This window comes from Polypterus senegalus, chromosome 15 (genome assembly GCF_016835505.1).
Source record: "Polypterus senegalus isolate Bchr_013 chromosome 15, ASM1683550v1, whole genome shotgun sequence".
NCBI classification, from domain to species: Eukaryota; Metazoa; Chordata; class Cladistia; order Polypteriformes; family Polypteridae; genus Polypterus; species Polypterus senegalus.
The window spans coordinates 65,706,595-65,730,212 of record NC_053168.1 but is presented as its reverse complement, the minus strand read 5'-3'; the positions used below and the strand labels follow the sequence as shown (position 1 = coordinate 65,730,212).

At 34.5% G+C, this 23,618-nt stretch overlaps 1 protein-coding gene across 3 annotated transcripts in view; it reads right to left on the bottom strand.

Moving 5' to 3' along the window:
• nbn (nibrin) overlaps positions 1-23,618 on the bottom strand; it is an 83,023-nt gene that overhangs the window by 27,997 nt on the left and 31,408 nt on the right. For 2 of the 3 annotated variants that reach the window (XM_039736263.1, XM_039736261.1), the window contains exons 6-11: positions 16,317-16,434; positions 14,486-14,676; positions 13,683-13,780; positions 10,693-10,834; positions 9,312-9,611; positions 7,215-7,677 (exon numbers count right to left, since the gene is read on the bottom strand). In XM_039736263.1, coding sequence (XP_039592197.1) covers positions 7,215-7,677; positions 9,312-9,611; positions 10,693-10,834; positions 13,683-13,780; positions 14,486-14,676; positions 16,317-16,434 — 1,312 coding nt within the window. The remainder of the gene's footprint in view (positions 1-7,214; positions 7,678-9,311; positions 9,612-10,692; positions 10,835-13,682; positions 13,781-14,485; positions 14,677-16,316; positions 16,435-23,618) is intronic. The other variant, XM_039736262.1, reaches the window with a different exon arrangement.

The following is a 23,618-nucleotide window of genomic DNA, read 5'->3' as shown; positions in this document are numbered from 1 at the left end:
ACTGAGAGATTTCTTTCGGCATACGTTTTACCCGTGCTTGATCCTGCCTTACACTCCCACAGCTACAAATGTTATTAGAAAAAATAAAAGACAGACTATGAAAAACTGTTTTCATCAATTGAACATCTAACAAATGTTCATAAACATTGAACACAGACTTCAAAACATCTGTACTCTTGAATGATTCATAAATATACTGTTTAACTGAGCACACCATGTGTGTACAAAAAATACACTTTGATTTAAAGTTCAGGTCGCCTATCATAGGCACCAGAAATATTAACTCAGATAATCTATTACACTTTTTAAGACAGACTTACCTGAATAAACATATATTAGTTTTAGCAAACTGTTAATTATGGAGGAGGCACATTAATTCCAGTTAATGCCTAACACAGTCATATGTCACAGTCAATATTCAAAAACTGTATTTGTCCTAAATAAACAGCCTACAGATCCATCTTTTGCTTATGAACTGAGCCAAACGACTTCATTCACTGAAAAATGTTATTCGCTGATGTAAGCATTAATTTTTTACTATTGCTTACTTTTATCTGCTTGTATAAACATTTTTAAATTGGAAGACAGTTGAAACAGACAAATCAAATAACTGGTTTAACAGCTTTGCTCAAAGTTTATACTGGGCCAGTAAGGATGACATTATACACAAACTATATGACAAAAAAAATATGTATGTAAGACATTTGTTTCATTATAGCTCTCTGCATAAACAGTTTTCTTTGATGCTTACAAAGCAATTACTGTTCACTTGACAAGTCCAAATTCAATGCCAACAAGGCATTTTAAGATGCTTTTTATCTGAATATTAAATATGATTTGCTTAAGAGCCTAAGTTACATATGCCACAGGCTCTGTGGAGCTACATTTTGGGAGAAGGAACTGCTACCTTAAAAACATGCCATTAAGCTTAAGATAAACACAGCAGGTTGGAGCGCATTTATTGACAAATAAATTGTCTTATGAAGCAATCGCTGTAATATGGAGGCAAGTCTATAGGGTGGTCCAGATCTAACTACGCAATTTTCATTACGTTATAATTTATTAAGTTTATTACATAGAAAATCACCCGAAAAATCCCGGACCATTGAGAAGTGTGCGAACTGACGACATGAAGAATCGTCTTTGTGCCGAACTGGAATCGTCCCCGCATAAATCAAAATCATCCAAATGATCTGGATCTGCATAATTAGATCTGGACCACCCTGCATATGTACTAGAAAGATAATCCTCTGTTTATTTGAAAATCAACAGACTGGGCAGTTCAAAAATCAGACTGAATAATGACCTGCACATCATTTAAATAAAAAAAGAAAAAAATACATGCTGAAATAGTGGTGAATGCTTATCTGGAAACTCTCACAGTAAAAGTGCTCAATCATACAATTGCTACAGAGACAAGAATATAATGATTTGAAAGCAAAATAATCAGGTATTTTTTTAATGGATAAATGCCTCTTCTTTGAAACAAAGACCATCTTAGTTACGTAGTGAAAACCTGAAGAACTCTTGGGAGTAGTTTTTGCAGTGGCCATTTTGGCAGAAGGGAAGGCAGTGTGAAAACATAAAAAAACATGGAATAAAGCTCTTTAACAGATAAACTGTGAACTTCAAATACAACAGTAAGTAAACAAATGATCTTATGCATCTACTGTAAAAACATGTCTTATTGTCCATCCTGAGGATGATGAAATGTGGGAGAAGTTTATAGTTTTGAAGTGTTCATTTAAATTTATTTAAATATTTTAAATAAATTAATTTATTTAAATTATGTTTATTTAAATTGTTTAGCATGTACAATGTTAATACTTGATTTCTTACTGTCATCATGCTTATCAGTCATGGGGGGGTGACTTTTCAAACCAAGGTCTTTTACTTTGGAAAAAATAGTATAATAAATGTGCTTTGTATTAAGAGTTTCAGCATTATTACACCAGTGCAGGTTTAACCTATACCAATGAATATGTAGAGACCAAATATCGGCCCGGAATATCAGCTCCCAATATCACCGGAATGGCCCTAAACAAAAAGTTATTTTTTTAGTTACAATTCCCCAAATTCTGTGATGTTATTCAAAATCCTTACAGCAATATTATTCAGTTTGCTTTCTTCTTGTATAACACTTAATACCAAGTTCCTGTTCGGAGCCATTGCACATATTTATAAATTACTGTAAAGTAATAAACCTTTTAAACAAAACACATCAATGGTTAAAAAAAAAAAAAATCACACCAATGCAGTGCCACTTTACATAAGTAGAGATAAAACTGGTTCACAACATAAGTGATGAAAGAAAAAAAAAAAAGTCAGATGTCAGGTTGGTTACAATTAGCAAATAGTTTTGATGATCTTGGCCAAAGATTCCCTCTCTCCCTCTAAGGCATTCAACATAATTATAAACACAAGCTAACATCCATGTCTATATAAACTGAAGACCAATATAGGCAATTGGCTATAATGCTTGATGCAATATTGTTCCTTTCTATATCACATATATAGTCAGGCTGTTAATAAAAACTGTTTAAATTAATAATGAATTTAAAGATGAAAACATGTATTCTAAATAACAAAAAGACCTTTGACAGACTCAGATAAAATGAGTTGTCAAACCCTTCCTTGCCGTTCCTCTGCATTTTACACACTGTGATGGCATGTAAGTCCTCAGTGGCTTCTGTGGCGGCAGGTTTTTATCAGAACCCACTTATTCTCTTAACTGGACTCCTATCTCAATTAAGCAAGCCATCATTAACCAGTTTCCATGTTTTTTACAACCACCCAGAAATGTCAAACTGGTTATGCTATATTTTTACTGAATGTAGTAGAAATTTATATGTGTTAGATGTGTAAGAATTATTTTTTCCTTGTCCTATACTTTTTTTTTTTAATTTTTAATGTGGTTTAGAGATGTATTTACTAATATGCAAACAACTGGGTTACACTGAAATAGCTGCTCCTTTCAGAGTCATTTCTATTGCTGTCTGCTCTGCTCAACATTAATTGTGCTTTCAAATACAATTAAGAAAACAAACTCCACACAAAAAGTGAATTAAAAACATAAACACTTAAACATAGAGAAAACACATAAATACATCTTAATTTCCTATAAGTGTAAGTCTGACACTACTGCACTTTTCTAAGTGCAAACTAAAAGGAAAAAACTGGTCAGCTAATTAAACAATGAGATTAATTAAAAGTAACAATGACTAACTGATTGAGAAAGTGGTTGGAACATTAACCTGCAGTCACAGAGGGTCCTGAGGACTGAACATTGAAAACTACTGCAGCTGTCTGTAATATTAACTCTCAACAGTGCTGACAAAAACATGTCTTTTGACTACACTTTTTTCCATACTCCTATATAGAATCTGTTAGCTTAGGTTGTATGAAGAGAGGGATGGGGGTGTTTACAGCAGACAGACCCACAAGGAATGATGCATCTCACATACACTGTTAGTTACTATCTGAGGTTATTACTCATACAGCCTGATATGGCAATACAGTAGTCTTTTTTGAGGACAGTTGACAAAATACCACACTTTGTACATCTGAACTCTTAAAGCCAAGCCATTTCCATACTAGTGAGCGTGAATTTCTTTTAGCAACTAAATATGTCTTTGCCCTCCGTGTCTTCCACATTGCTACTAGGTCAGAACTTTTTCAGACAGAGGATGAAATTTGGAAAGTATAATAAGCAATGTTTATCATCATATATAAAGATCATCAATGTTACCAGTCTCTTGTTGCTTTAAACATTTTAAGAATTGATGAAGTTGCTTTTGTTAATGAGCTTAATTTTCTACTTCTTTTACCTGCCTGTTAGTAAACAGCTTATGAGTAGAAGGTATGCTGAGTGCTTTATTAAAAAAAAATATATGATGGGAGTTTTTTTAAATGTAGCATCTAAAACCAAAGTGTTTGTGCTTTAACAGGTTAGTCTCTCTTTGTTCCTACCATGGTGGTGACAAGTGTGATGGTTTTTTAATCTCTCATGATTTAGGATTTTATTATAGAGTAATCTGAATTTACACTTTTGAACTCTAGAGGCTTCGTGTCGCCACAGACAAGACCTCTGTATTCTTTTCTGGGTCCTGGTATGATTTTTGTTTTAAACATATTTTAGGAGGTACGGTTCATTTCAAAGTACACTCTGTATTATGCAGAATCCCTCCCCAGAGCAGAGAAGGTTAGAAGATGTTTCTAAAGGAGTACTTTTTCAAATTCTGCATGTGATTAAAAAAAAAAACCAGTGTTAGCATCATCTTCACATGGAACTTTAGAACTATAGCAATGTGAAGGGGATTGCTTATCAAAACAAAAAAAGACTTATTCAATGGAAATGGAGGAGTAGGGAGTTTATGATTTAAGGAAAAGCACGTTAAGTGAGCCATTTTGTTTCATCAGTTTGGTTTAGTGTCTTATTGTTTGGTAAATTATCCCGCTTACTTCCATTTACTTTTAACAAGATAATGTGTTAGCATTCCTATATTAAATAAGCAAATTTCTTTTCTGAGGACCATGTATTCTTTTTCCCTTTGGATTAAAACTTGGATATAATCTTACGGGGCCAGACATGATTCTCATACAAGAATACATGTCTTGGGACAACTTGTTGTAAATGTTGTACTAAATAACCGCAAATCCTGCTGCTGCAAAAGCTATGCCCACAGGGCTTCTTCCTAAAACACCCATTCCCAATTAATTCCAGTCTGTGCAATTTATGTCACAGGGGTTTCAGGGCAAGAGCAAAAGAAACCGAACAAAACACTTGATGCTGAGAGAAAAAAAGCTACAATTGCTGCTATCCTTTCAGGATCTCAGCAGCACAGGGTAATTGAATAATGATTAATTTGTACATTGTAATAAGTGAGGTGACAGAAAAGACACACACACACAGACCACAGTAGATGTTTGGCTCCAGGAATTTGAGAAGTGCTGCCATCTGCTTTGATATCTTTTGGTCATTTTGACTACTGCATCACTATATGGCATAACAAGAGTAAATCGAGTTTAGATAAGAATTGTGGTCTATGGATATGAATGTTACTAATTCTGGTGTTTTGATCACTTCATTATCAACTCTCTTAATAGCAGCCCTTTCCCATTCCCTTTAAAGTGGTGTGACACCTTGTTTACTTTTAATGCATATCTTGCAATTCATATTTTCGCAAACACAGCTGCCAATTCTTTCAACCTAACATCTAATCCAACATGATCATTATAACTGAGCAACACAGAGCACACACAGCGCCTTCAATAATGTATCATATACACATTTACCACTAATCCACTGATATATTCACAAGTCTGCTCTCTGTCAGATCAGCAGTACAAGAACACCATTGTTCTTTGCAGTTGAAAATCAACAGCCCTACTATGACTGTCACCTTAACACTAGAATTACCAGAGCTAACAAAAAAACCTCGTAATTCTGGCCCACCTTAAATCCCTTCGCACCTCTCCATCAGCGTCTTTTGTCTTCTAAATGTGTTGATAAGCAGCAAGTATCCTGTTATACCATCCCCCCACCGCCTCAGAACGGGCAAGAAGTTCTCCCAGTTCCTGCCTTGAGTGATTATCTGGGAGTGAGCTACCCAGAATTGTAAGGGGAAATAATTTGATGTGTGTTTTGTGTCTACAACAATCTATGTAAACACATTGTTAAAACAGAAACGCTTTTCATGTTTTCGTAATAAATAACAAAATGTAGAAATGAACTGTATAATGTGTGAAGGCAGATGGCCAACTATCAAATAAACACTTTCACAAAACTGCTCTTATTGTTATTATACAATAAAAACATACATTTGATTTGTGTCTGTAACAGCCAGTTTAAATTTATAGTACTTGTAAAAATGAGCGGTTTTTTTTTTTCCCCCACTTTTACTCTCTCAGTCACAGTCACGATCACGATACAACACAAGAGATCTGATGCGGTTACTTATTATCTGAAACTGGGAATAACTGTAGATATGAGTGGTGTTTTGAAAAAATGGAACTGGAAATTCTCTGATCTGGAGGGATAAAAGCCGACACACAAACGCTGGTGAATCTGCCTTCTTTGTATCTCACAATCACTTGAATTTTTTTTCTTTTTTATTCAGTTTTATTGAGTTTTCCTGCTCACGCTGAATTAGTATGCGCTTTATGGTCCATGATTTAAAAGCCGCACTGACAAAAAAACAGAGACATGGGTATATATGATATTTGGAATATCTCATTTTATGACCTGTATAAGTACACTTTGGAAAACGTGGCACTGATGCAACATTACTCATATTCATTCACATAACATCTTGAGAGGTGTGATGGGATTTAAGGTGGGCCAGATTTACTAGTGTTTTCGTTGGCTCAGGTAATTATAGTGTTAATGAAGTGTTGGACTGAAGTGGAAATGTGACACTCAGTGAAGCATTCTAATTGTTCTCATTGTCATCATCCAGTTTTAAGAAAAATTCAATCATGGTTGTCTCCAGATATATATACAGTATTATATATCTAGAGCAGTGAGACTAGCCCTGGGGTGATAAATATTTTTGTGAGCAAAAAAAAAATCAGAATATTTAGCAGTCCTCCAATCGTGCTATCAGTTGTTCCTGTGACATTCTAGTGTTCAAAACAATATGCAAAAATAAGCTGAAAATTAAATGTGACAGTTTTGAGCTGCTGTAATTTGACATTAAGTTTTAGATTGTGTATAATAAAACATTCAAAAGACTAACTTGTATTGCAATCCCATTGTCCATACAACAGAAATAAAATGATGAAAGTTTAATTTTGAAGACATGGAAAGTGTGATGTTAAGATTGCAGAAAACAGGAACAGCTTCAAGCACAATTCAGCTGAACAAGGGAGATCAGAAACCAGATACGATATAAAAACAAATTTAGAAAGAAATGAGACAAACATTTCTAATACCTTTCAGAAAACATGGATGTGGATGAGAAGAAGGAATGCTTATCTTTACATCATAAACTATAGTGAAGTTCCTTGTTTACAAAATGACTGCATTTTTAATTTAATCACAATTGGAACAAAAAACCCCAATATTCAAAACGGATGCATTATTAAGATAAAAAAATATATAATTTGAATCCAAAAATATGCCAGCCTCTGACAACTTGGTTTCCCTATTAGACGTATTATTTTTAACTTATGGCAGTGAGAAATAGATAAAAAGAAGCAATTTAGATGCCTACCACAGGTGCATTTCCAAGATCTAAGGGGTCAAGTGTCTCCTGTTTAATCAAAACTGCTTTTCCTGATTCTGTTCTCATTTTTTTACTGATGGGTGTTATTCTTTCATCATGTGGTTCCATGGCATCAGACATGATTTCTTCAAGATCTTCCATTTCAGTGTCAACAAACAACCTTTTAACTTCTTTTCTCTTGTTTAACAATTGCTTCTCATTCCCTTTTTCATCATTTCCTTTAATCTGTGAAGTGGCAAAAGAGGCACAACTAGCTTCTGATCTATCAGCACAGCTTTTTTTTGTTAAAGGTATTTCAGGGCAATCCTTTGAAAGTGAATGGTATTCCAGAATTATTAATTCACAGTCTCTATTTTGGGAAGATACACATGGTAATGATTTCTCTTTGTTGTCCTCTGATCGAATATGCTTAGCTATAGGCTTGTTATCTGAATCATTTTCTTCTCTGTTCCTATGACAGAAAAAATGTGTCAGTATATTGTAATAAATATACTTTATGTCAATACTGTACATAAAATACATTTTGAAATACACAAGTAACAATGAATATGATCAAAGTGCAAAATGTGTTTTTAAAAAGAGATTTAGGAAAAAAAATGTTCAAAAACAATGATATCCAAGAAAATCATTTGCCTTTCCAAAGTGTTAAGAATTTTTTTAAGTGATTTTCATGTTTTTTTTTTTACTAGGGGGCTCTGACCCCTGCTTGCTTTGCTCGACAACCCCTGTGCGGGCCCTATGCACTAGTCATTTTCTGGATCTGCCGCTTGCAACGAATATTCTTGACGAATATTAATGATAAATATTTACAAAATTTATATTTAACCTTAAATATGCCTTTTATTAATACCTTCAGATCAATAATGTTTCTCTAATCTAATAAATGTATCTGTCACATGGTTCTAGTGTTATGTTTAGCAACAGTTATTGCAATAAACATTTGTCTGTCTTAACAATGCAGGGCCAATACCCCATAAGGGAGAAGATGTCGTTTTTCCTTCTTTAAAAACACACTATACTTTGCTTCTTATGGGATTTAAAGACTTTTAACACAGAGAACAGATAGTTTGTTGTTTTTCATCAAGTTTTGGGAGGATGCATGCACATGTGCATTGCTTCTGGGTGCAAAGATTAAATAAAGATTAATGTTTTATGGTAATGTTTTAAGGTAATAAGGTGACTCCTTTTGAAATGTATACCATTTGGCATTGTTCAGGATAATGCACATTTCATTGTCACATTTTCACAGTTTTGCAGCTCACATATTCCCTTTAAAAGTTTTTTTTTTGGTCACACAGCATGTGATCGAGATGATGGTCTGATGGTTTCTCACTTTTGCTTATTAAATTTGTATAGAAGTGATTTTTAATTCAGTATTAATATTACAAAAGCTGGATTATTATCCTTTGTAGCTCTGCTTAAGATGTGTGGGCAATTAACGGTGATTCAAAAGCAACCTTTATTGTTGTTTTAATATTTTAATTGTATGTTAAGTTCATGTATTTTTAGCAAAATATTTTCATTTTCCCCCCAAATATTATATTGACAAAAATGTTATCTTAAATATGTTTCTCTGCTTGTATCACTACTAAAGAAAAAACAAAATAACTGAATAATATTATTGCCTTATGCTCATAGCTAAGGGGACAAGTTCCATCTCACAGTAACACCAACCAGAAATACTTTCACTATTAAAGCTGAAAATAGTAGATACAATTTACTTGAATGCTTTCTCTTGCAGATGTAGAGTTGACTGTTTTTAGTTACATGGGTATGTCTTCAACTTGTATCCAAAAAAACATGATAAAAACGTAAAATGTTTAAAAGTCATCCAGCTGATGTTAAGTATGGGGTAATTTACACACATTAAAATTAGTTGATAGATGAATTCTCATTATAAAATCACAAAAATAACTAATAAAATCCACTTTGTCTTGATATTTAAAAAAGAACAAATTAAGTTATATAGGTGTTAAAGAAACTGACTTCTTACTTTAAATTGAAATTAAGAAAAACAAAAACCTAAAATGTACAAGTTAGAATTAACAAAAATTGTTCTTTATTTCACCTTGTGGTCTTCCTTACCTTTTTTTGCCTATAGATTTAATGTCCTGTTCAAGGGAATTTGACTGTGCAATTATCTTTTTGCTGCAGCTTGGTAAAGAGGAACCTGTTAGTTCTGTACTGCACGATTTAGAGTGAGCAGTATGATCACTTAAATTCATATTTCGTGACATAGAGTGGCTAGTGAAAAGTGGTGGTGCAGCCCCTGATGTTGAACAGCTGTGTGAATTATTTTTATCCAATCCATTATGCAACAAAGATGCAACTGAATTATCCTTCAATGGTGTTTCTTCTACTTCCCTTATATCAGATGTTTCCATTCTAAAGAAAAAAAACAAAACTTTTTTTTTGCATGTTATAATCAAAATATTCTTTGCCTGTCATCTCAGTGAGCTCCAAATTAATAATAATAAATTAACATTGAAGTAAAAAGGTCAAATTTACAGTATTTTACTTCTGATTCTACACATAAACTTAAACTTTCCTATAAGAATACATATATACTGTAACAACAATATGAAAAGTCCCATATATAAAAAATATAAGATAATAACCAAACTTGCAACATCCTAAATTGTGAGCAATGGATGAATATGAGTGTAAAATAATTAAATATTTTAAAAGTACAACTGGCCAACAAAAAAACCTGTCACTAATTTACACTGGGCAATACAGTTTATGAAAATCAGAATAATTTCAATTATACTTCAGTAATTGTCACATAGCCTTGTAGACATGCTAGTTTCAATGGACATATTAACTTGGGCTTTTTCTCATTTTTTGTGTTCCACTGAGTTTATTCTCCAAGCTTTACGCTTTGATCACTCTTATTCAGCTTGCCCTGTCACAGGAAAAGCTGTGTCAACAAATGCCTGCCGTCATTAGACTCTGCGCGCTGGAGATGCGTAACCTTTCAGATAATGGTGTGCATGCAGGCAGCAATGGATGAGTTATCTTAGGAGGGTTAAAGGAGACTTAATCTGCAAGTGCAGCAAACTACTTCATTGAAAAGGAAATACTTACTCCTATGTTTTTATTGATTTTGAAACTGTTGCAGCCAATGTTAGCCTGTGTCTAAGTACAGATGCACCAATAACTGAAAATAATTTTTTGTCATTTATTATTTTATTACAATGAGTCTTTTCAAGTACTTTCATAGTTTTGCATAGTTTTCGTTTTTCCACATTGGTTCTGTTAATTTTTTTTTTACTTTGTGCAAATGTTTTTTTTAATTATTAGTTTTCATCTGTTTTAGTTTATATTTACAATAATTAGACATCATTGTTTGTAATAAACTTATAAAATGACTCATCTCAATTGCATAATAGATTACAGATAATCAAGATCAAAAAGGAATGAGCAAATTAAGAATTTATTATAAGAGATATATATTGCTGAATACCTTGTGTGAATTTGTAAAACCTCGGTGTCTGGTACATAAGTTGTAACATTTACTGAAGTAGAAGGCATTATGGTTTCATCAATGGCAATACTCTGAGATAATGATGCACCAGGTATGGTTTTCTGTGCAACAGAGAATTCTGCTACAAAGACACAAAATACATAAACAGCAGGTTAAAAAAAGTAAATAAAAATGCACAAATAGCCAATTTAAAAAAAGATACAAATAAAGCTGCTTTAAAAAAGTATATCCTGATAATTAAATTTGGACTTGAGGCCTTTTAAGTTAAAATTTATTGTCACATTTACAAAGTACAGTGAAATACTTTCACACATATCTGAGCAACATTCAGCACATCACTCTCCAGCCTCATGATCAGCCTCTGTCACCTTCTTTCACTCCCTTCCTCCTCCTAGTCCCAACTCTGACTCATGGAACTTAGGCAGGCAATTCATTTTATCTAACGCTTGGAAGTACTTCCGGTGTTTTGTACACATTGTCAGAAATCGTTTCTGGATGAAGCGGAAGCCACAAGAAGTAGGCTGAAGAACTCCAGTTCCCAGTATGCCCTGGGGGAATCTGAGGCACCGCTGCAACCTAGGGGGAGGCTACCATCTAGTAACCCAGGGGAGAGAGTGCACAGGGCATTATCTCCCCCAAATGTTGAGGGTGTCCCAGCCAGTTAAGGATGCTGTCTGTCCCTCAGTAGTTTCACCTTCAGTTAAGATCTTCAACAGTGGTAATGAAGGTATTTTATCTTGGAAACATGAGTTTTTCCATGTAGCACAATGGTCTTTCATTATTTTTTCACCACATTAGACAACAACATTAAAGTGAGAGATTAAATAGGCTGGAAAATGTGTGCCCAGATTCGTGCATAACACTGAACATTCAAAGTACAGTTCGATTTTTGAGGTAGCATCATGTCATTTGTGTAGAATCAGCATGATGTAAAGCAGATTAAGAACTTGAATATGCAATCTAAAAAGCATGGCTTCAACAAAGATGGAGAAGTGGACAATGAAAGACGAAAGAGACAAGTACCAACATGTTTAGGAGCTAAATTCATCAGTTTATCAGTCAGAAGCCTGCAAACCAGAAAGGTGCAATAGGACAAAGAAAACAATCGCAGTGGTTAATAGTGGTGCAACGGATCAAAAAACTCACGGTTCAGATCGGATCACGGTTTTAAGTCACGGATCGGATCAATTTTCGGATCAGCCAAAAAAAAAAAAAAGACAAGACAAATTTAACTCTCTATTTATTTAGTTAAGTATTTTTTGCCCATTAAAAAACATTCAACTCAAGACTCATTCCACTCAATTATATAAATACAAATTAAGGTGCAATATAGGGCATGATAACTATTTCCTGTAATGTGGACACAATAAAAAACAACTTTAAATGCAATTCAAGGCATCATTGCTTCTTACTTTGAACATGGAGAGCTTATGTCCACATCATCAAAAAAGAAGAAAGCAAAGCAGACCTGAGCTTATTTCAGTTTTTTTTTTCAAAAACATGAGGATGTCTACATTTTCTGGTGAAAGTGTATATCTCTTTGCTTTAACTATGTCCCCTGCTGTTGAGAAAACCCTCTCGCTAGGCACTGAAGTGCCAGGCACAACAAGATGGTGTCTTGCCATTGTGGCAAGGTGAGGGTATTTACATTCGTTGCTTTTCCACCAAGTCAGTGGATCACCATCGACTGGAATGCAACTTGCTGCCTCATAGGATACCACCTCCTCTTTGATGGTGTCAGCAAAAGCCTTGCTGACTATGTCCTTCTGTGCAAAGGTCTCGCCAAAAAGCTCCGTCATTGCCGACTTCTTTTGAGGAAGAGATGTGTCTGCTCCTGTTGGTGCTGCATATTTACGCTGCAGGGAAAGTTACATTATTGATTAAAACTTTTTTTAAATGATGCTGGAGGTTTGTCGAGCTCCTCTGCTTAAACTGCTACCGCGGGTTATGACCACTCGTATGAAGCAGCAAACCGGACAAAAGTCGAGCAAAAATGCGTGAGAGAGATTGAATTAGTGTGCGAGAAAGATAGTGCCTGAGAGAAGTTTAATTGCAGTTCAGTGTGCAAGAGCTACAGAGTTGCGCAAGGCAGAGTTAATGCGTGAGAGAGGTTGAGAGAGTGCACGAGAGACACGCATACAATACAGTGAAACTTTTTTTTTTCTCGGATCACGTGCGTACTGAACCGTGGACAGGAATCGGTTCGGTTTACGGATCAACAGTGATCCGTTGCACCACTAGTGGTTAAGTGAACAGGATTGAGCCCAAAAGCCACACGAGCTAAAAGCATTGAAAAAACCAGCTACCAGACATTAACACCTCTTAAGAGGGAGCTGGAATTAAAGGAGACAGGGAGTGAGAAATTAATAACATGCATTAAGAAGAATGGTTGAAGAAACAGGGTCATAAGAATCTTTCAAAGCATGTGAGAATGAGCTACAGGTATAGTATGATGGAAGGCCACACAGGAGCATAGGAAAAGTTGTTTAGGTACAGTTAAAGTCAATATCTTCTCAATAAGGACTTGGGGAAAGCCACCAGTCATACAAGTCATTCTACAAATGGCATCGTCTCAACTGAAGCCTGGAGTCAACTTTCAGCTGATTCATCTGCTACAAATTGCATTCATAATTACAGTCTGGATTTATATGGGAAGACTGATGTAGGATGTTGAACACCAAGGATGAATGGATGTAAAGTCAACTAGAAGAATGCAGTACATTTATTGCTGAGTGATGCACCATGAAATGGCGATAACCATAATGATTAACTTCATCCTAAAACAAACACAACTGTTTCACGGATATGCAAAGTAATCCAAATAACTCCTTTATACCTAATAAAATACTATCTCAGACAGCAGACAGTGAGTAACAAATTTAAACTATACAGTTGGAATGGTTATTTGAGTGAAATAAATGTAAAAAGACAGGCAAAAACAATTTGGTATTTCCAAACAAAGAAATTACCTGAATCAATCTGACAACATGGATTGCAGTAGGTCTCTGTTGATGAGTATATCACTGCATATCCAATTTCGGATTCAGCTATAAGTCGTAAGCCTTTGCTAGTAGAATCGGGGGAAACAAACAAACAAGCAGTTATTTTATATATACACAGTATGTATATATATATATATATATATATATATATATATATATATATATATACATATATATACACATACATATATACATATATATATACACATATATATATACACATATATATATATACATACATATATATATATACATACATATATATATATACATACATATATATAACCAGTTAAACAAATGAGACAAAAATATTATACTTGGTCATTTATTTATTGAGGAAAATGTATGTATGTATGTATATGTATGTATATATATATATATATATATATATATATATATGTATATATATATGTATATATATATATATATATACATACATATATATACATATATATATATATATACATACATATTGATGTATACATACATACATATTGATGATGTATTTATGCAGAAATATAGAAAATTCTAAAGGGTTCACAAACTTTATATACACAAATACAACTGTATATATATATATATATATATATATACACACACACACACACAAATATATATATATATATATATTTGCATGCACGCATACACACAACTCATCACTTTAGACTATCGGAAACATCATGAATCTGTGCGACACAGCTACTAACAGGTGCAGAGAAAAACTACTAATTACAAGGATACAAATTTATGTTACACAGCAAGCAGAATACCTTTTTAATATCTGTGTAAGAGAATCAATCCATACGCTTGCAGAAGAACTCAAAACAATCTGAGAATTTGTTACTTCAACACTGATGACACAGGTCCCTTCAGACTCTAATAAAGATGTGTTAATATCTCCTTCTTCAATAAGTGTGGCCTTACCACCCCCAAGTGTAACAGGTAAATGTAACCTTTTGTACTGTTCAAATAAAAAGGGAAAATACAGTCAATACAGAAACTAAGGGTTTTACCTCGCAAATCCAAGAAATATAAAACTCAAAAGAGACTAGATGAAAAGAAAGAAAAACTCAGCACTTGTTGCTGAAAATACGTCAAGTGACTTAAAAATTATTACCATATATTTGCAAACAGGCCCATCTGCAGGTAAATATACCATAGAATTTTTAACCAAAATACCATTAAAAATGTGTAACCTGTGGGTCAGCTGAATGTGAAAATTTAAAATGAAATCAGTTCTGGAAAATATAACATTAATTTTTAACCTAACTAATGACCTGATGCAATATGTATTTAACTAAATTAAAAATTAACCTGTATTACTAAAAATAAAAGCGATCTGCCTTACTGTGGAAGCTTATTTAAAAGAACTTTTTTTTAAACAAGTATTACCTTTTTAAGTCATTATCTGTAACATCAGGCATGCATGCCCTCATGCACATACAGTGAGCACTTGTGAGGAAGAAGCGTAGCATGCAAGTAAAAAGAATTGAATAAAAATATAAAAGTTATAAGGGATAAATTAAATCTGCCCAGTTTAGGATCACAGGAAGGACATGATTATTGTAGCAGTACTGTGTGTAAGGCAAGAAGTAAATATGGTAAACTGGTCTATTTTAGGGCACAATTGCACAGCCAAGCAGAAAAGATTGTGCTGTGGAATGTCTACACAAGTTTCAGCTCGATCAGCCATCGTTTCAAGTGTAGTTTGAGAGGAACTGCAACACCCTATATGCACTTAGGATTCAATTACAAATACTGGCCAGTGAAACTTTCAGTTTTTCACACAAAATAGGAAAAAGTAATGCAAAACTAATGCACCGTATTTATAATATGTAATTCTGTAACATATTTACTTTTTTTGTAAGTAATGAGTAGTGATGAGCAAACATTGCTAAGTTCGCTTCGCCATGAGTTCCCTAAAATCGTGGAAAAAGCCAAGAACAATACTTTCGAATGCACAGTCACATGTAGTAAACTAACAAGAGATTTTGAGCATCATTTGTCATGAATAAACATATTTCAAAAATCAGACATATAATAATTTTATGGAAGCTGCAGAACTAACTGTTCATTGTGGGGGTATCACATTGATAACTATTAACAGTTAAGATCAGGTGCGTATGATGAGAGGACATGCGGTAAATGCAACATACTATAAGTATTGTAATTACTAAATTCAAATATTAGTTTTTCAAAAGCAACAATTACTTAGAACATATAAGGAATTTGTTAGGCAAAAAAAGAGAAGTTAACAGAATCTAAAAATGAATAATTATAAAGGCTTATAATTGCATGACTTGAGCTGAGCAAAATAAAGAATGTAAAACACATATCTGAACATGTACTCAAGTAGTAAACAGTGATACTTCAAAATAGTGATCAGAAGTAAAGCAAATTTAGAAAAAAAAAAATAAAAACTAAATTCAAGATGAAAAGAAACATATTTCAATTAGCAATCTTAAGGAAAACATTTTGTTCTTTATTTTAGCACAAAAGATTTGAAAAATGGAAAGTACATTAGATCTGGGGTTTGTATTTCTATTTTGTGAGAAAGAAAGATTTAACTTGTATATCATTTTAATACTAATTTCTCCCTACCTGTTTCTCACTTAGAAAAAGAAAAGTCATTCCCTGAAATAAGGTTCTACGCTGTGGCTTTGCTTGGAAATCAATGTCTTCTGATTTCAAACAAGGTTCACCTAATGGTGGGTAAAATCTGAAAAAACAATTAAAATCCTTATTAGTCCTTGAAGTATATTACTTTTACATTTCAACAAACATGACCTAATATACAATAATGCACCAATATGATGTTCTATTCTTGGAAGATTACACAATGTAAAATGCTTATAATTCAAAATGGATCTCTGCTAATACCTTTGAAAATGACAGGCATTGTGTTGACAGTAACAGAAAATCAGACACATTTAGAAATACTGGATAAAAGTGCCTTGAGAATGGCAAAGGTGCTACATAGTTAATAATAATAATACATTTTATTTATTAAAAAACAGAAAATGAAAAAAAGTGTTACCACCCACCAAGGCATACATATACTGTACATATCTGTAAAACACAGTTCAACAAAAATTAAATTAATGCAGCATTTTAATAAAAGAGTTAAAATACATTAATTCATAAAACCCATCTTTTTAAGTATCTCATTAAGTACAGCTTAATTACACTTGGTGTTAAGCTTTTACCATTCTAGATGAATTGGCATATAATGCACAAAGCAGTACTGCAATAGCTATATCTGTCTGCACAAAGCAACTTGCCCCATAACCCCCAGATGGACAAAATTTGTTGAAATGTGGCACACTTATTCTTTATAGAAATTTGTTGAGAGAGTTAAATTTTCATTGAGACATTTTGGTAGCGCTGCCGCCTCGCAGTTAGGAGACCTAGGTTCGCTTCCCGGGACCTCCCTGCGTGCAGTTTGCATGTTCTCCTCATGTCTGCGTGGTTTTCATCCAGGTACTCCGGTTTCCTCCCACAGTTAGATGCACTGGCGATCCTAGTGTGTGCTTGGTGTGTGCCCTGCGGTGGGCTGGCACCCTGCCTGGGGTTTGTTTCCTGCCTTACACCCTGTGTTGGCTGGGATTGGCTCCAGCAGGCCCCCATGACCTTGTAGTTAGGATATAGCGGGTTGGATAATTGATGGATGAATGGACATTTTCAACAGAGTGTGCTATACAGTTGAAAAGCCTTGCTGAATTTAAGAACTTGTCTATCCTAAAATGGAGAAACGGTCTCTTTGATTTCAACTATGAATTAGTAGTTTACTGTTTCAATTTTACCTAGACAAGTAAGATCAGAAATAATATAAAACTAAAAACTAGTATAAAAGGCACAATTTTAATAACCTTGATTCAAAGTAATAACAAATCTGACTATATATAAAAAAAAACTATCGTTATAATTTACATTATGCTGCCAGGTCACTGTGTTATCTTACTCAATTTGAAGAATCCTTATTCATCTTTCAAAACCAAATGGGAAAACAATGTTTTATTGTACTTGGATGATAAAATATTCTTAGCTCAGCAGTAAAAACTTTGTTATACACAAGTTAATAATCAAAAAGAAATAAGCTTTTTAAAAAACCTTGCATAACATGCATATGGAACAGTGCATTACAACTGTTATGGCACGTCTGAAGACTCTGGCAGAGCTAAATTACAGCGAGGTGCACTAGTAGTTTGGCAAAAGGGTAAAGTACTTGCACACAAGAAAGATATTTGTCTTCATTGCACTCTATATAATGCAGCTACAGTAACTGTACAGGGAGTGCAGAATTATTAGGCAAGTTGTATTTTTGAGGATTAATTTTAATATGGAACAAACACAGTGCTATCAGTCAATCCAAAATATTAATAAACCTGAAACCTGAATGTTTCACAACGGAAATGTGAGTGTGAACATCATCAGGGGAATACATATGTGCGCACAATTATTAGGCAACTATTAGTGTGCAGATTTATTATGCAACTAAAGGAAAAATGAAAATTTTCCCAGCTCACTTGTTTATTTTCATCTGTTATAGTGAGAATAATAAACAAACACCTCAAAATTTACAAATAAACATCTCTGACATTTCAAAAAAAATCAATCAATCAATCAATGACCAATATAGCCACCCTTCTTTCCAATAACAGTCATAAGCCTTTCCATTCATGGAGTCTGTCAGTTTCTTGATCTGTTGACGATCAGCTTTTTGTGGAGCAGTGACTACAGCCTCCCAGACACTCTTCAGAGAGGTGTATTGTTTTTCTCCCCCGTAAATCTAGCGTTTAAGAAGTGCCCACAAGTTCTCGATAGGGTTTAGGTCAGATGAGGAAGGGGGGCCATGTCATTATTCCTTCATCTTTAAGGCCTTTACTGGCTGCCCACGCAGTGGAGAACTTCGATGCAAGTGATGGAGCATTGGCCTGCATAAAAATCATGGTCTTTTTCCTGTATCACTGTTTGAAGAAAGTGTCTTCGAAAAACTGGCAGTAGGTTTGGGAGTTGATTTTGAGTTCATCTTCAATGCAAAAGGTCCAACTAGCTCATCTTTAAAAATACCAGCTCATACCAGTACCCCACCTCCACGTTGGAGTGGAGCTCTGTGCCCATTACTGATCCACAGGTCCATCCATCTGGTCCATCAAGAGTCACTCTCATCTCATCGGTCTATAAAACCTTTGAAAAAAATCTGTCTTCAGATATTTCTTGGCCCAGTTTTGACGTTTCAACTTATGTTTCTTGTTCAGTGGTGGTTGGGTTTCTGCCCTCCTTACCTTGGCCATGTCTTTGAGCACTGAACACCTTGTACTTCTGGGCACTCCAGGTAGGTTGCAGCTCTGGAATATGAAAGTACTGGAGGATAATGGGTTCCTGGTAGCTTCACGTTTGATTCTTCTCAAATCTTTGGCAGCTAATTTGCGTCTTTTGTTCTCAACACGTTTCTTGCGACCCTGTTGACTATTTGCAACAAAATGTTTGATGGTTCTGTGATCACACACCAATATCTTAGCAATTCCAAAAGTGCTGCATCCCTCTGAAAGACTTTTTACAATTTTTGACTTTTCAGAGTCAGTTAAATCTCTTTTTTGGCCCATTTTGCCTGAGGAAAACTAGCTGCCTAATAATTCTGCACACCTTGATATAGGGTGTTGATCTCCATAGGCCACACCCTCCCTCATTACACAAATACACATCACCTGACGTGCTTAAATCCAATAAGCATTCAAGTTAATACAGCTTGGAGTTGGAATATACACATTAAAAATGATGATATGGTCAAAATACTCACTTGCCTAATAATTGTGCACACAGTGTACAGGCAAAAGGCAACAAGCAGATAAGGAAGCCTTGTGCTGTGGTCGACTACAATAGCACGATGGGCAGCATAGATCATGCAGATCAAGAATTGTCTTTCTATCTTGTTATTTGGAGACAACAAAAGAAATACTACAAAAAGATATTTTGTCATCTGGTGGAACAGTGCATTTGGAATGCATTCATCTTATACAAACAAAAAGGTGGAAAAACTATATCTCAAGCAAACTTTATATGCCAGCTTGTAGAGCAAATCGTTGCCGCACATCCATCGTCCACACTACTGTCAGAGATGTGGTTGATCCAGCACATCATGGATCAAACCAAAGCGTCTTATTGGTAGACCTTTAATTGATTATATAATTCCAATAGAAAAAAAAAACAGAATCCAACTTATACCTTTGCAGTGTGCTGTTCAAAAACTTGATAAATTTGGAAAGAAAATCCGAAAGGAAACATGCTATTTTTCCGACTGTGACGTTGGATTGTGTCTTTCACTGTGCTTTAGGATTTACCACAGAAAGGACTCATTTTGAGATTATATAATGTACTATTTTGGCATTATTCATAGTATTATTATTACTGTTATTATTATTTTGGTTATTATTCTTCATTTCATATTATTTTCATTCATTATTATTATTATTAATTGCATCGGTATATTTTTGAGATTTAATAAAAATGTAATTTTTCATTAAAAAAAAAAACAAAACAAAAAAAACATGCAATGCTTTTTACGTTTTTTTTGGAATAAAATGCAATGCTATAGAGGTTAATGAAGACAGAGAAATGACCACAAAGCAAAATGATTGCAGAAGCATGCAGATAAACCCATAAAAGACTCACTGAGGTTAAATTTGCTCCATCCAACTATAAAGAGTTATCTTTCGATTGTTTTGAAAAATGTGACTCACTTGAGCTGCAGCAGTGCACATTGGTTGAAGAATCAGACCGTTTACTTTGACAGCACTAGCCACTTTAAACTTCATATTAAGTACATCACAGTAACGTATGAAGGCAGGTAATTCATTCAACCTGCTGGAAAGCACCGATTCAATAAATACTGTAGCCGTACCAGTGTACAATGTCAATTTCTGTGTTAGATCAACTGAGGTAGAGCTGCCACAATTATTTTGTAAACGATTATCAACTAATTTTTCAATTTTTTACTAATTCAAACATTGATATAAATGAGTGCTATATTTGAATATGTATTGAGCAATTTTATATATAGAATTTGAAATTATCCAGATACGAAAAAAACTACAACTAAAATAACTCCAATGCCTAAGTCAAAAAAGCATAAAGAAAAAACATTATATTTCTGATTGATAATGAAATTATTAACATAACTTGGTGTCAGCAGTCCAACTTGAAACTTCAGTGTTACAGTGAATTCATTCTGACTAATTTCACATGTATTAAAAAAATCTTAAATTGAGATAGATTTTATTCATAGACATGACTAAAGATGCTAGGCATATTGGCATAAAGTGGCTTAATAATAAAATGAAGTATAAATTATACCACCTGAAATGATATTGTAAGAAATGAACAACTCATATTTCTTGAAGAGACGGAGATAAAATCTAATATTGTATACTTTTTTTAACTACAGAGAATTAAATAATTATGTTAAACTTTTCAGTAATTTAATTTTGCACTGCTGACTTTGATACAGTGTTCACACTGAAGGGGCAATGGCTGCACAAAGAACATTTTGTTTTTTTAATTCCCATGCTTGTTATTGTTGTCACATTTAAATATGTATTACTTGGGGGCTTCGCTTGCCAACCTTCCGGCCTGCGCTATGCTAGCCTCTTTGTGGTTCTTCCGCTCGCATATGGGGATGTACAATTTAAATGGATTTTTATTTTCATGGGGATTGTTACATATGCATCAACACAACGTATAACTGCACGTGATTAAAATTTATTTTCTCTCTCTATATTAAATAAAACGACTTTTTTGAAAGTTTGGCTCTGAGATTTGTTATTTATGTTTGCAAAAGCTATTCTAATGGGAAACTGTAAACGTTTTGATACGAATGGCATATCAAGCTCTACTTTGTTGTCTAATGTTATCCGTGTTTGGACATATGGATTTGTACCCATTATTAGAATTTCTAATACGTCCAATAGTTTAACTCTTTCGATTCTATGTTGCATTGCTTCTCCATGATCATAAATATAAACCTGACTGAATTGTGGTTTCTTTGAAATTAAACTTGTCGATCCAGATATTTTGCCTGTAGTGTTTGGGATTTCACCAAATAACAAATCTTTTATTTCTCTCGGACAAGCCACTTCATTGGGAAGAAACACTACTTTTCCATGATGGCAACACGAATTAGACAACCTACAAATCTCCGACTTAAACTTCAAAGCCAAACAATCTCTCCTTGTCCATATACTCGATCTCTTTTTGCTGTTCCATTATTTAACAGAGTAATGATTTCCGTTTGTTAAAGCTAATGCAATCTTTACTATCAGTTCTTTGAGACTTTCCCAGTTTAGGACTTTCATTATCTCTAACCTGCTCTGCATGTGTATCACACCAACGTTTTTGAACCTCTTTACAATGTTCTATTTTGTCTTCTGCTCTTTGTCTTTTCTTCTTCTACAGTTTGTCTTTTATTTCCGTCCTTACACCTGTTTTCAATTCATCTCTTGGTACAAAGTCTCATCTCGTGGGACTTGAAATTATCTCTCTGAAAAAGTCTCGTCCCAAAATTTTTTTATACTAGGGGGCTCTGCCCCCTGCTCGCTTCGCTCGCCCACCCCCCGTGTTTGGTTTACCGGATATACAATTTATTTTTTGTATAGGCCAAAATCACACAAGAAGTGACACAATGGGCTTTAACAGGCCCTGCCTCCTGACAGCCCCCCAGCCTTGACCCTCTAAGACGACCAGAGGAAAAACTCCCCAAAAAAAAAAAAAACCCCTTTTAGGGAAAAAATCGGGAAAGGCAGTTCAAAGAGAGACTCCTTTCCAGGTAGGTTGGGCGTGCAGTGGGTGTCAAAAAGAAGTGGGTCAATACAATACAGTACAACACATAGCACAGAATAAATCATCAATACAGTATAAAAATAAAAATTCTAGAAGTACGGAGTAGAATTTCACATTAGATGATATCATATAATATGCTTTGGATTTGTTTTATGTCCTGGATACCTCATTCATTAAGCTGCCTCCCCCATTTGGCCATTCCACAGCTGAAATAGCGCTAATCCGATGAAAGGACACCTATTTACCACGATTCCTGCGATCGTCCATCAACGATGACTTTACCTTAGGCAGGCAATATATGTGCTGTGAAGGGGAGATGCATTTAAATGTACGCTAAGGATTTGCCGTTGCATCATCTGCTGTCTTCCTGCTGTTGGTGAGCTGCATGTTTTGCTTGTCTCTTGTCATCGTTTTAAGAGCTGGGAGCACATGATGCTTGTCTGACAGATGCAGTCCAACAACTGCTAGGTTAGATGGACCTGTTTTAAATGATGGGCTCACTGGCTGGTCTTGCGCGCGACGTTCTGAAAATAATAGTTATCCCTTTTATTTACAGCCCCGGGTGTGGCTGAATTCTTTCTTGCAGGACGTATAATGCTGCTTGCTCCTGGGTGGGTGGGGGTGTGCTGTCGCGCTGCCCTTCGATCTTTTTAAAGCCTTTACAGCTGATGTCCTTTATCCTACTATTGTTTGTAAGTAGGGCGTGTCTTGCAAGAATCTCGTTCTATGTTCCCGTGAGATGCACCATGGCAAGTCTCTTTTCTTGCGGGTCTTTTAGCTGTCTTCCGAGAAGATCATGTATCGTAGCCTTGCTTTTGCTTTCCAGGACATGATTTCTTTTTATAATAGTGAGATAATAGAGAGATTTACTGTAAAAAAACGGTGAAGAGCCAGGCTGAGAATACACACATAAATCTGTTCATTTTAAAGTCTTTATGTTAAATGTTTAGAGCATGGGGAAGACAGCATATAAATCAAATATATTTTCTGTTCATTTTTCACTTTTTGAAAAGCAACCTTATAGATATCTTAATAAGTAGATTACCACTTAAGTGCACATTAATTATC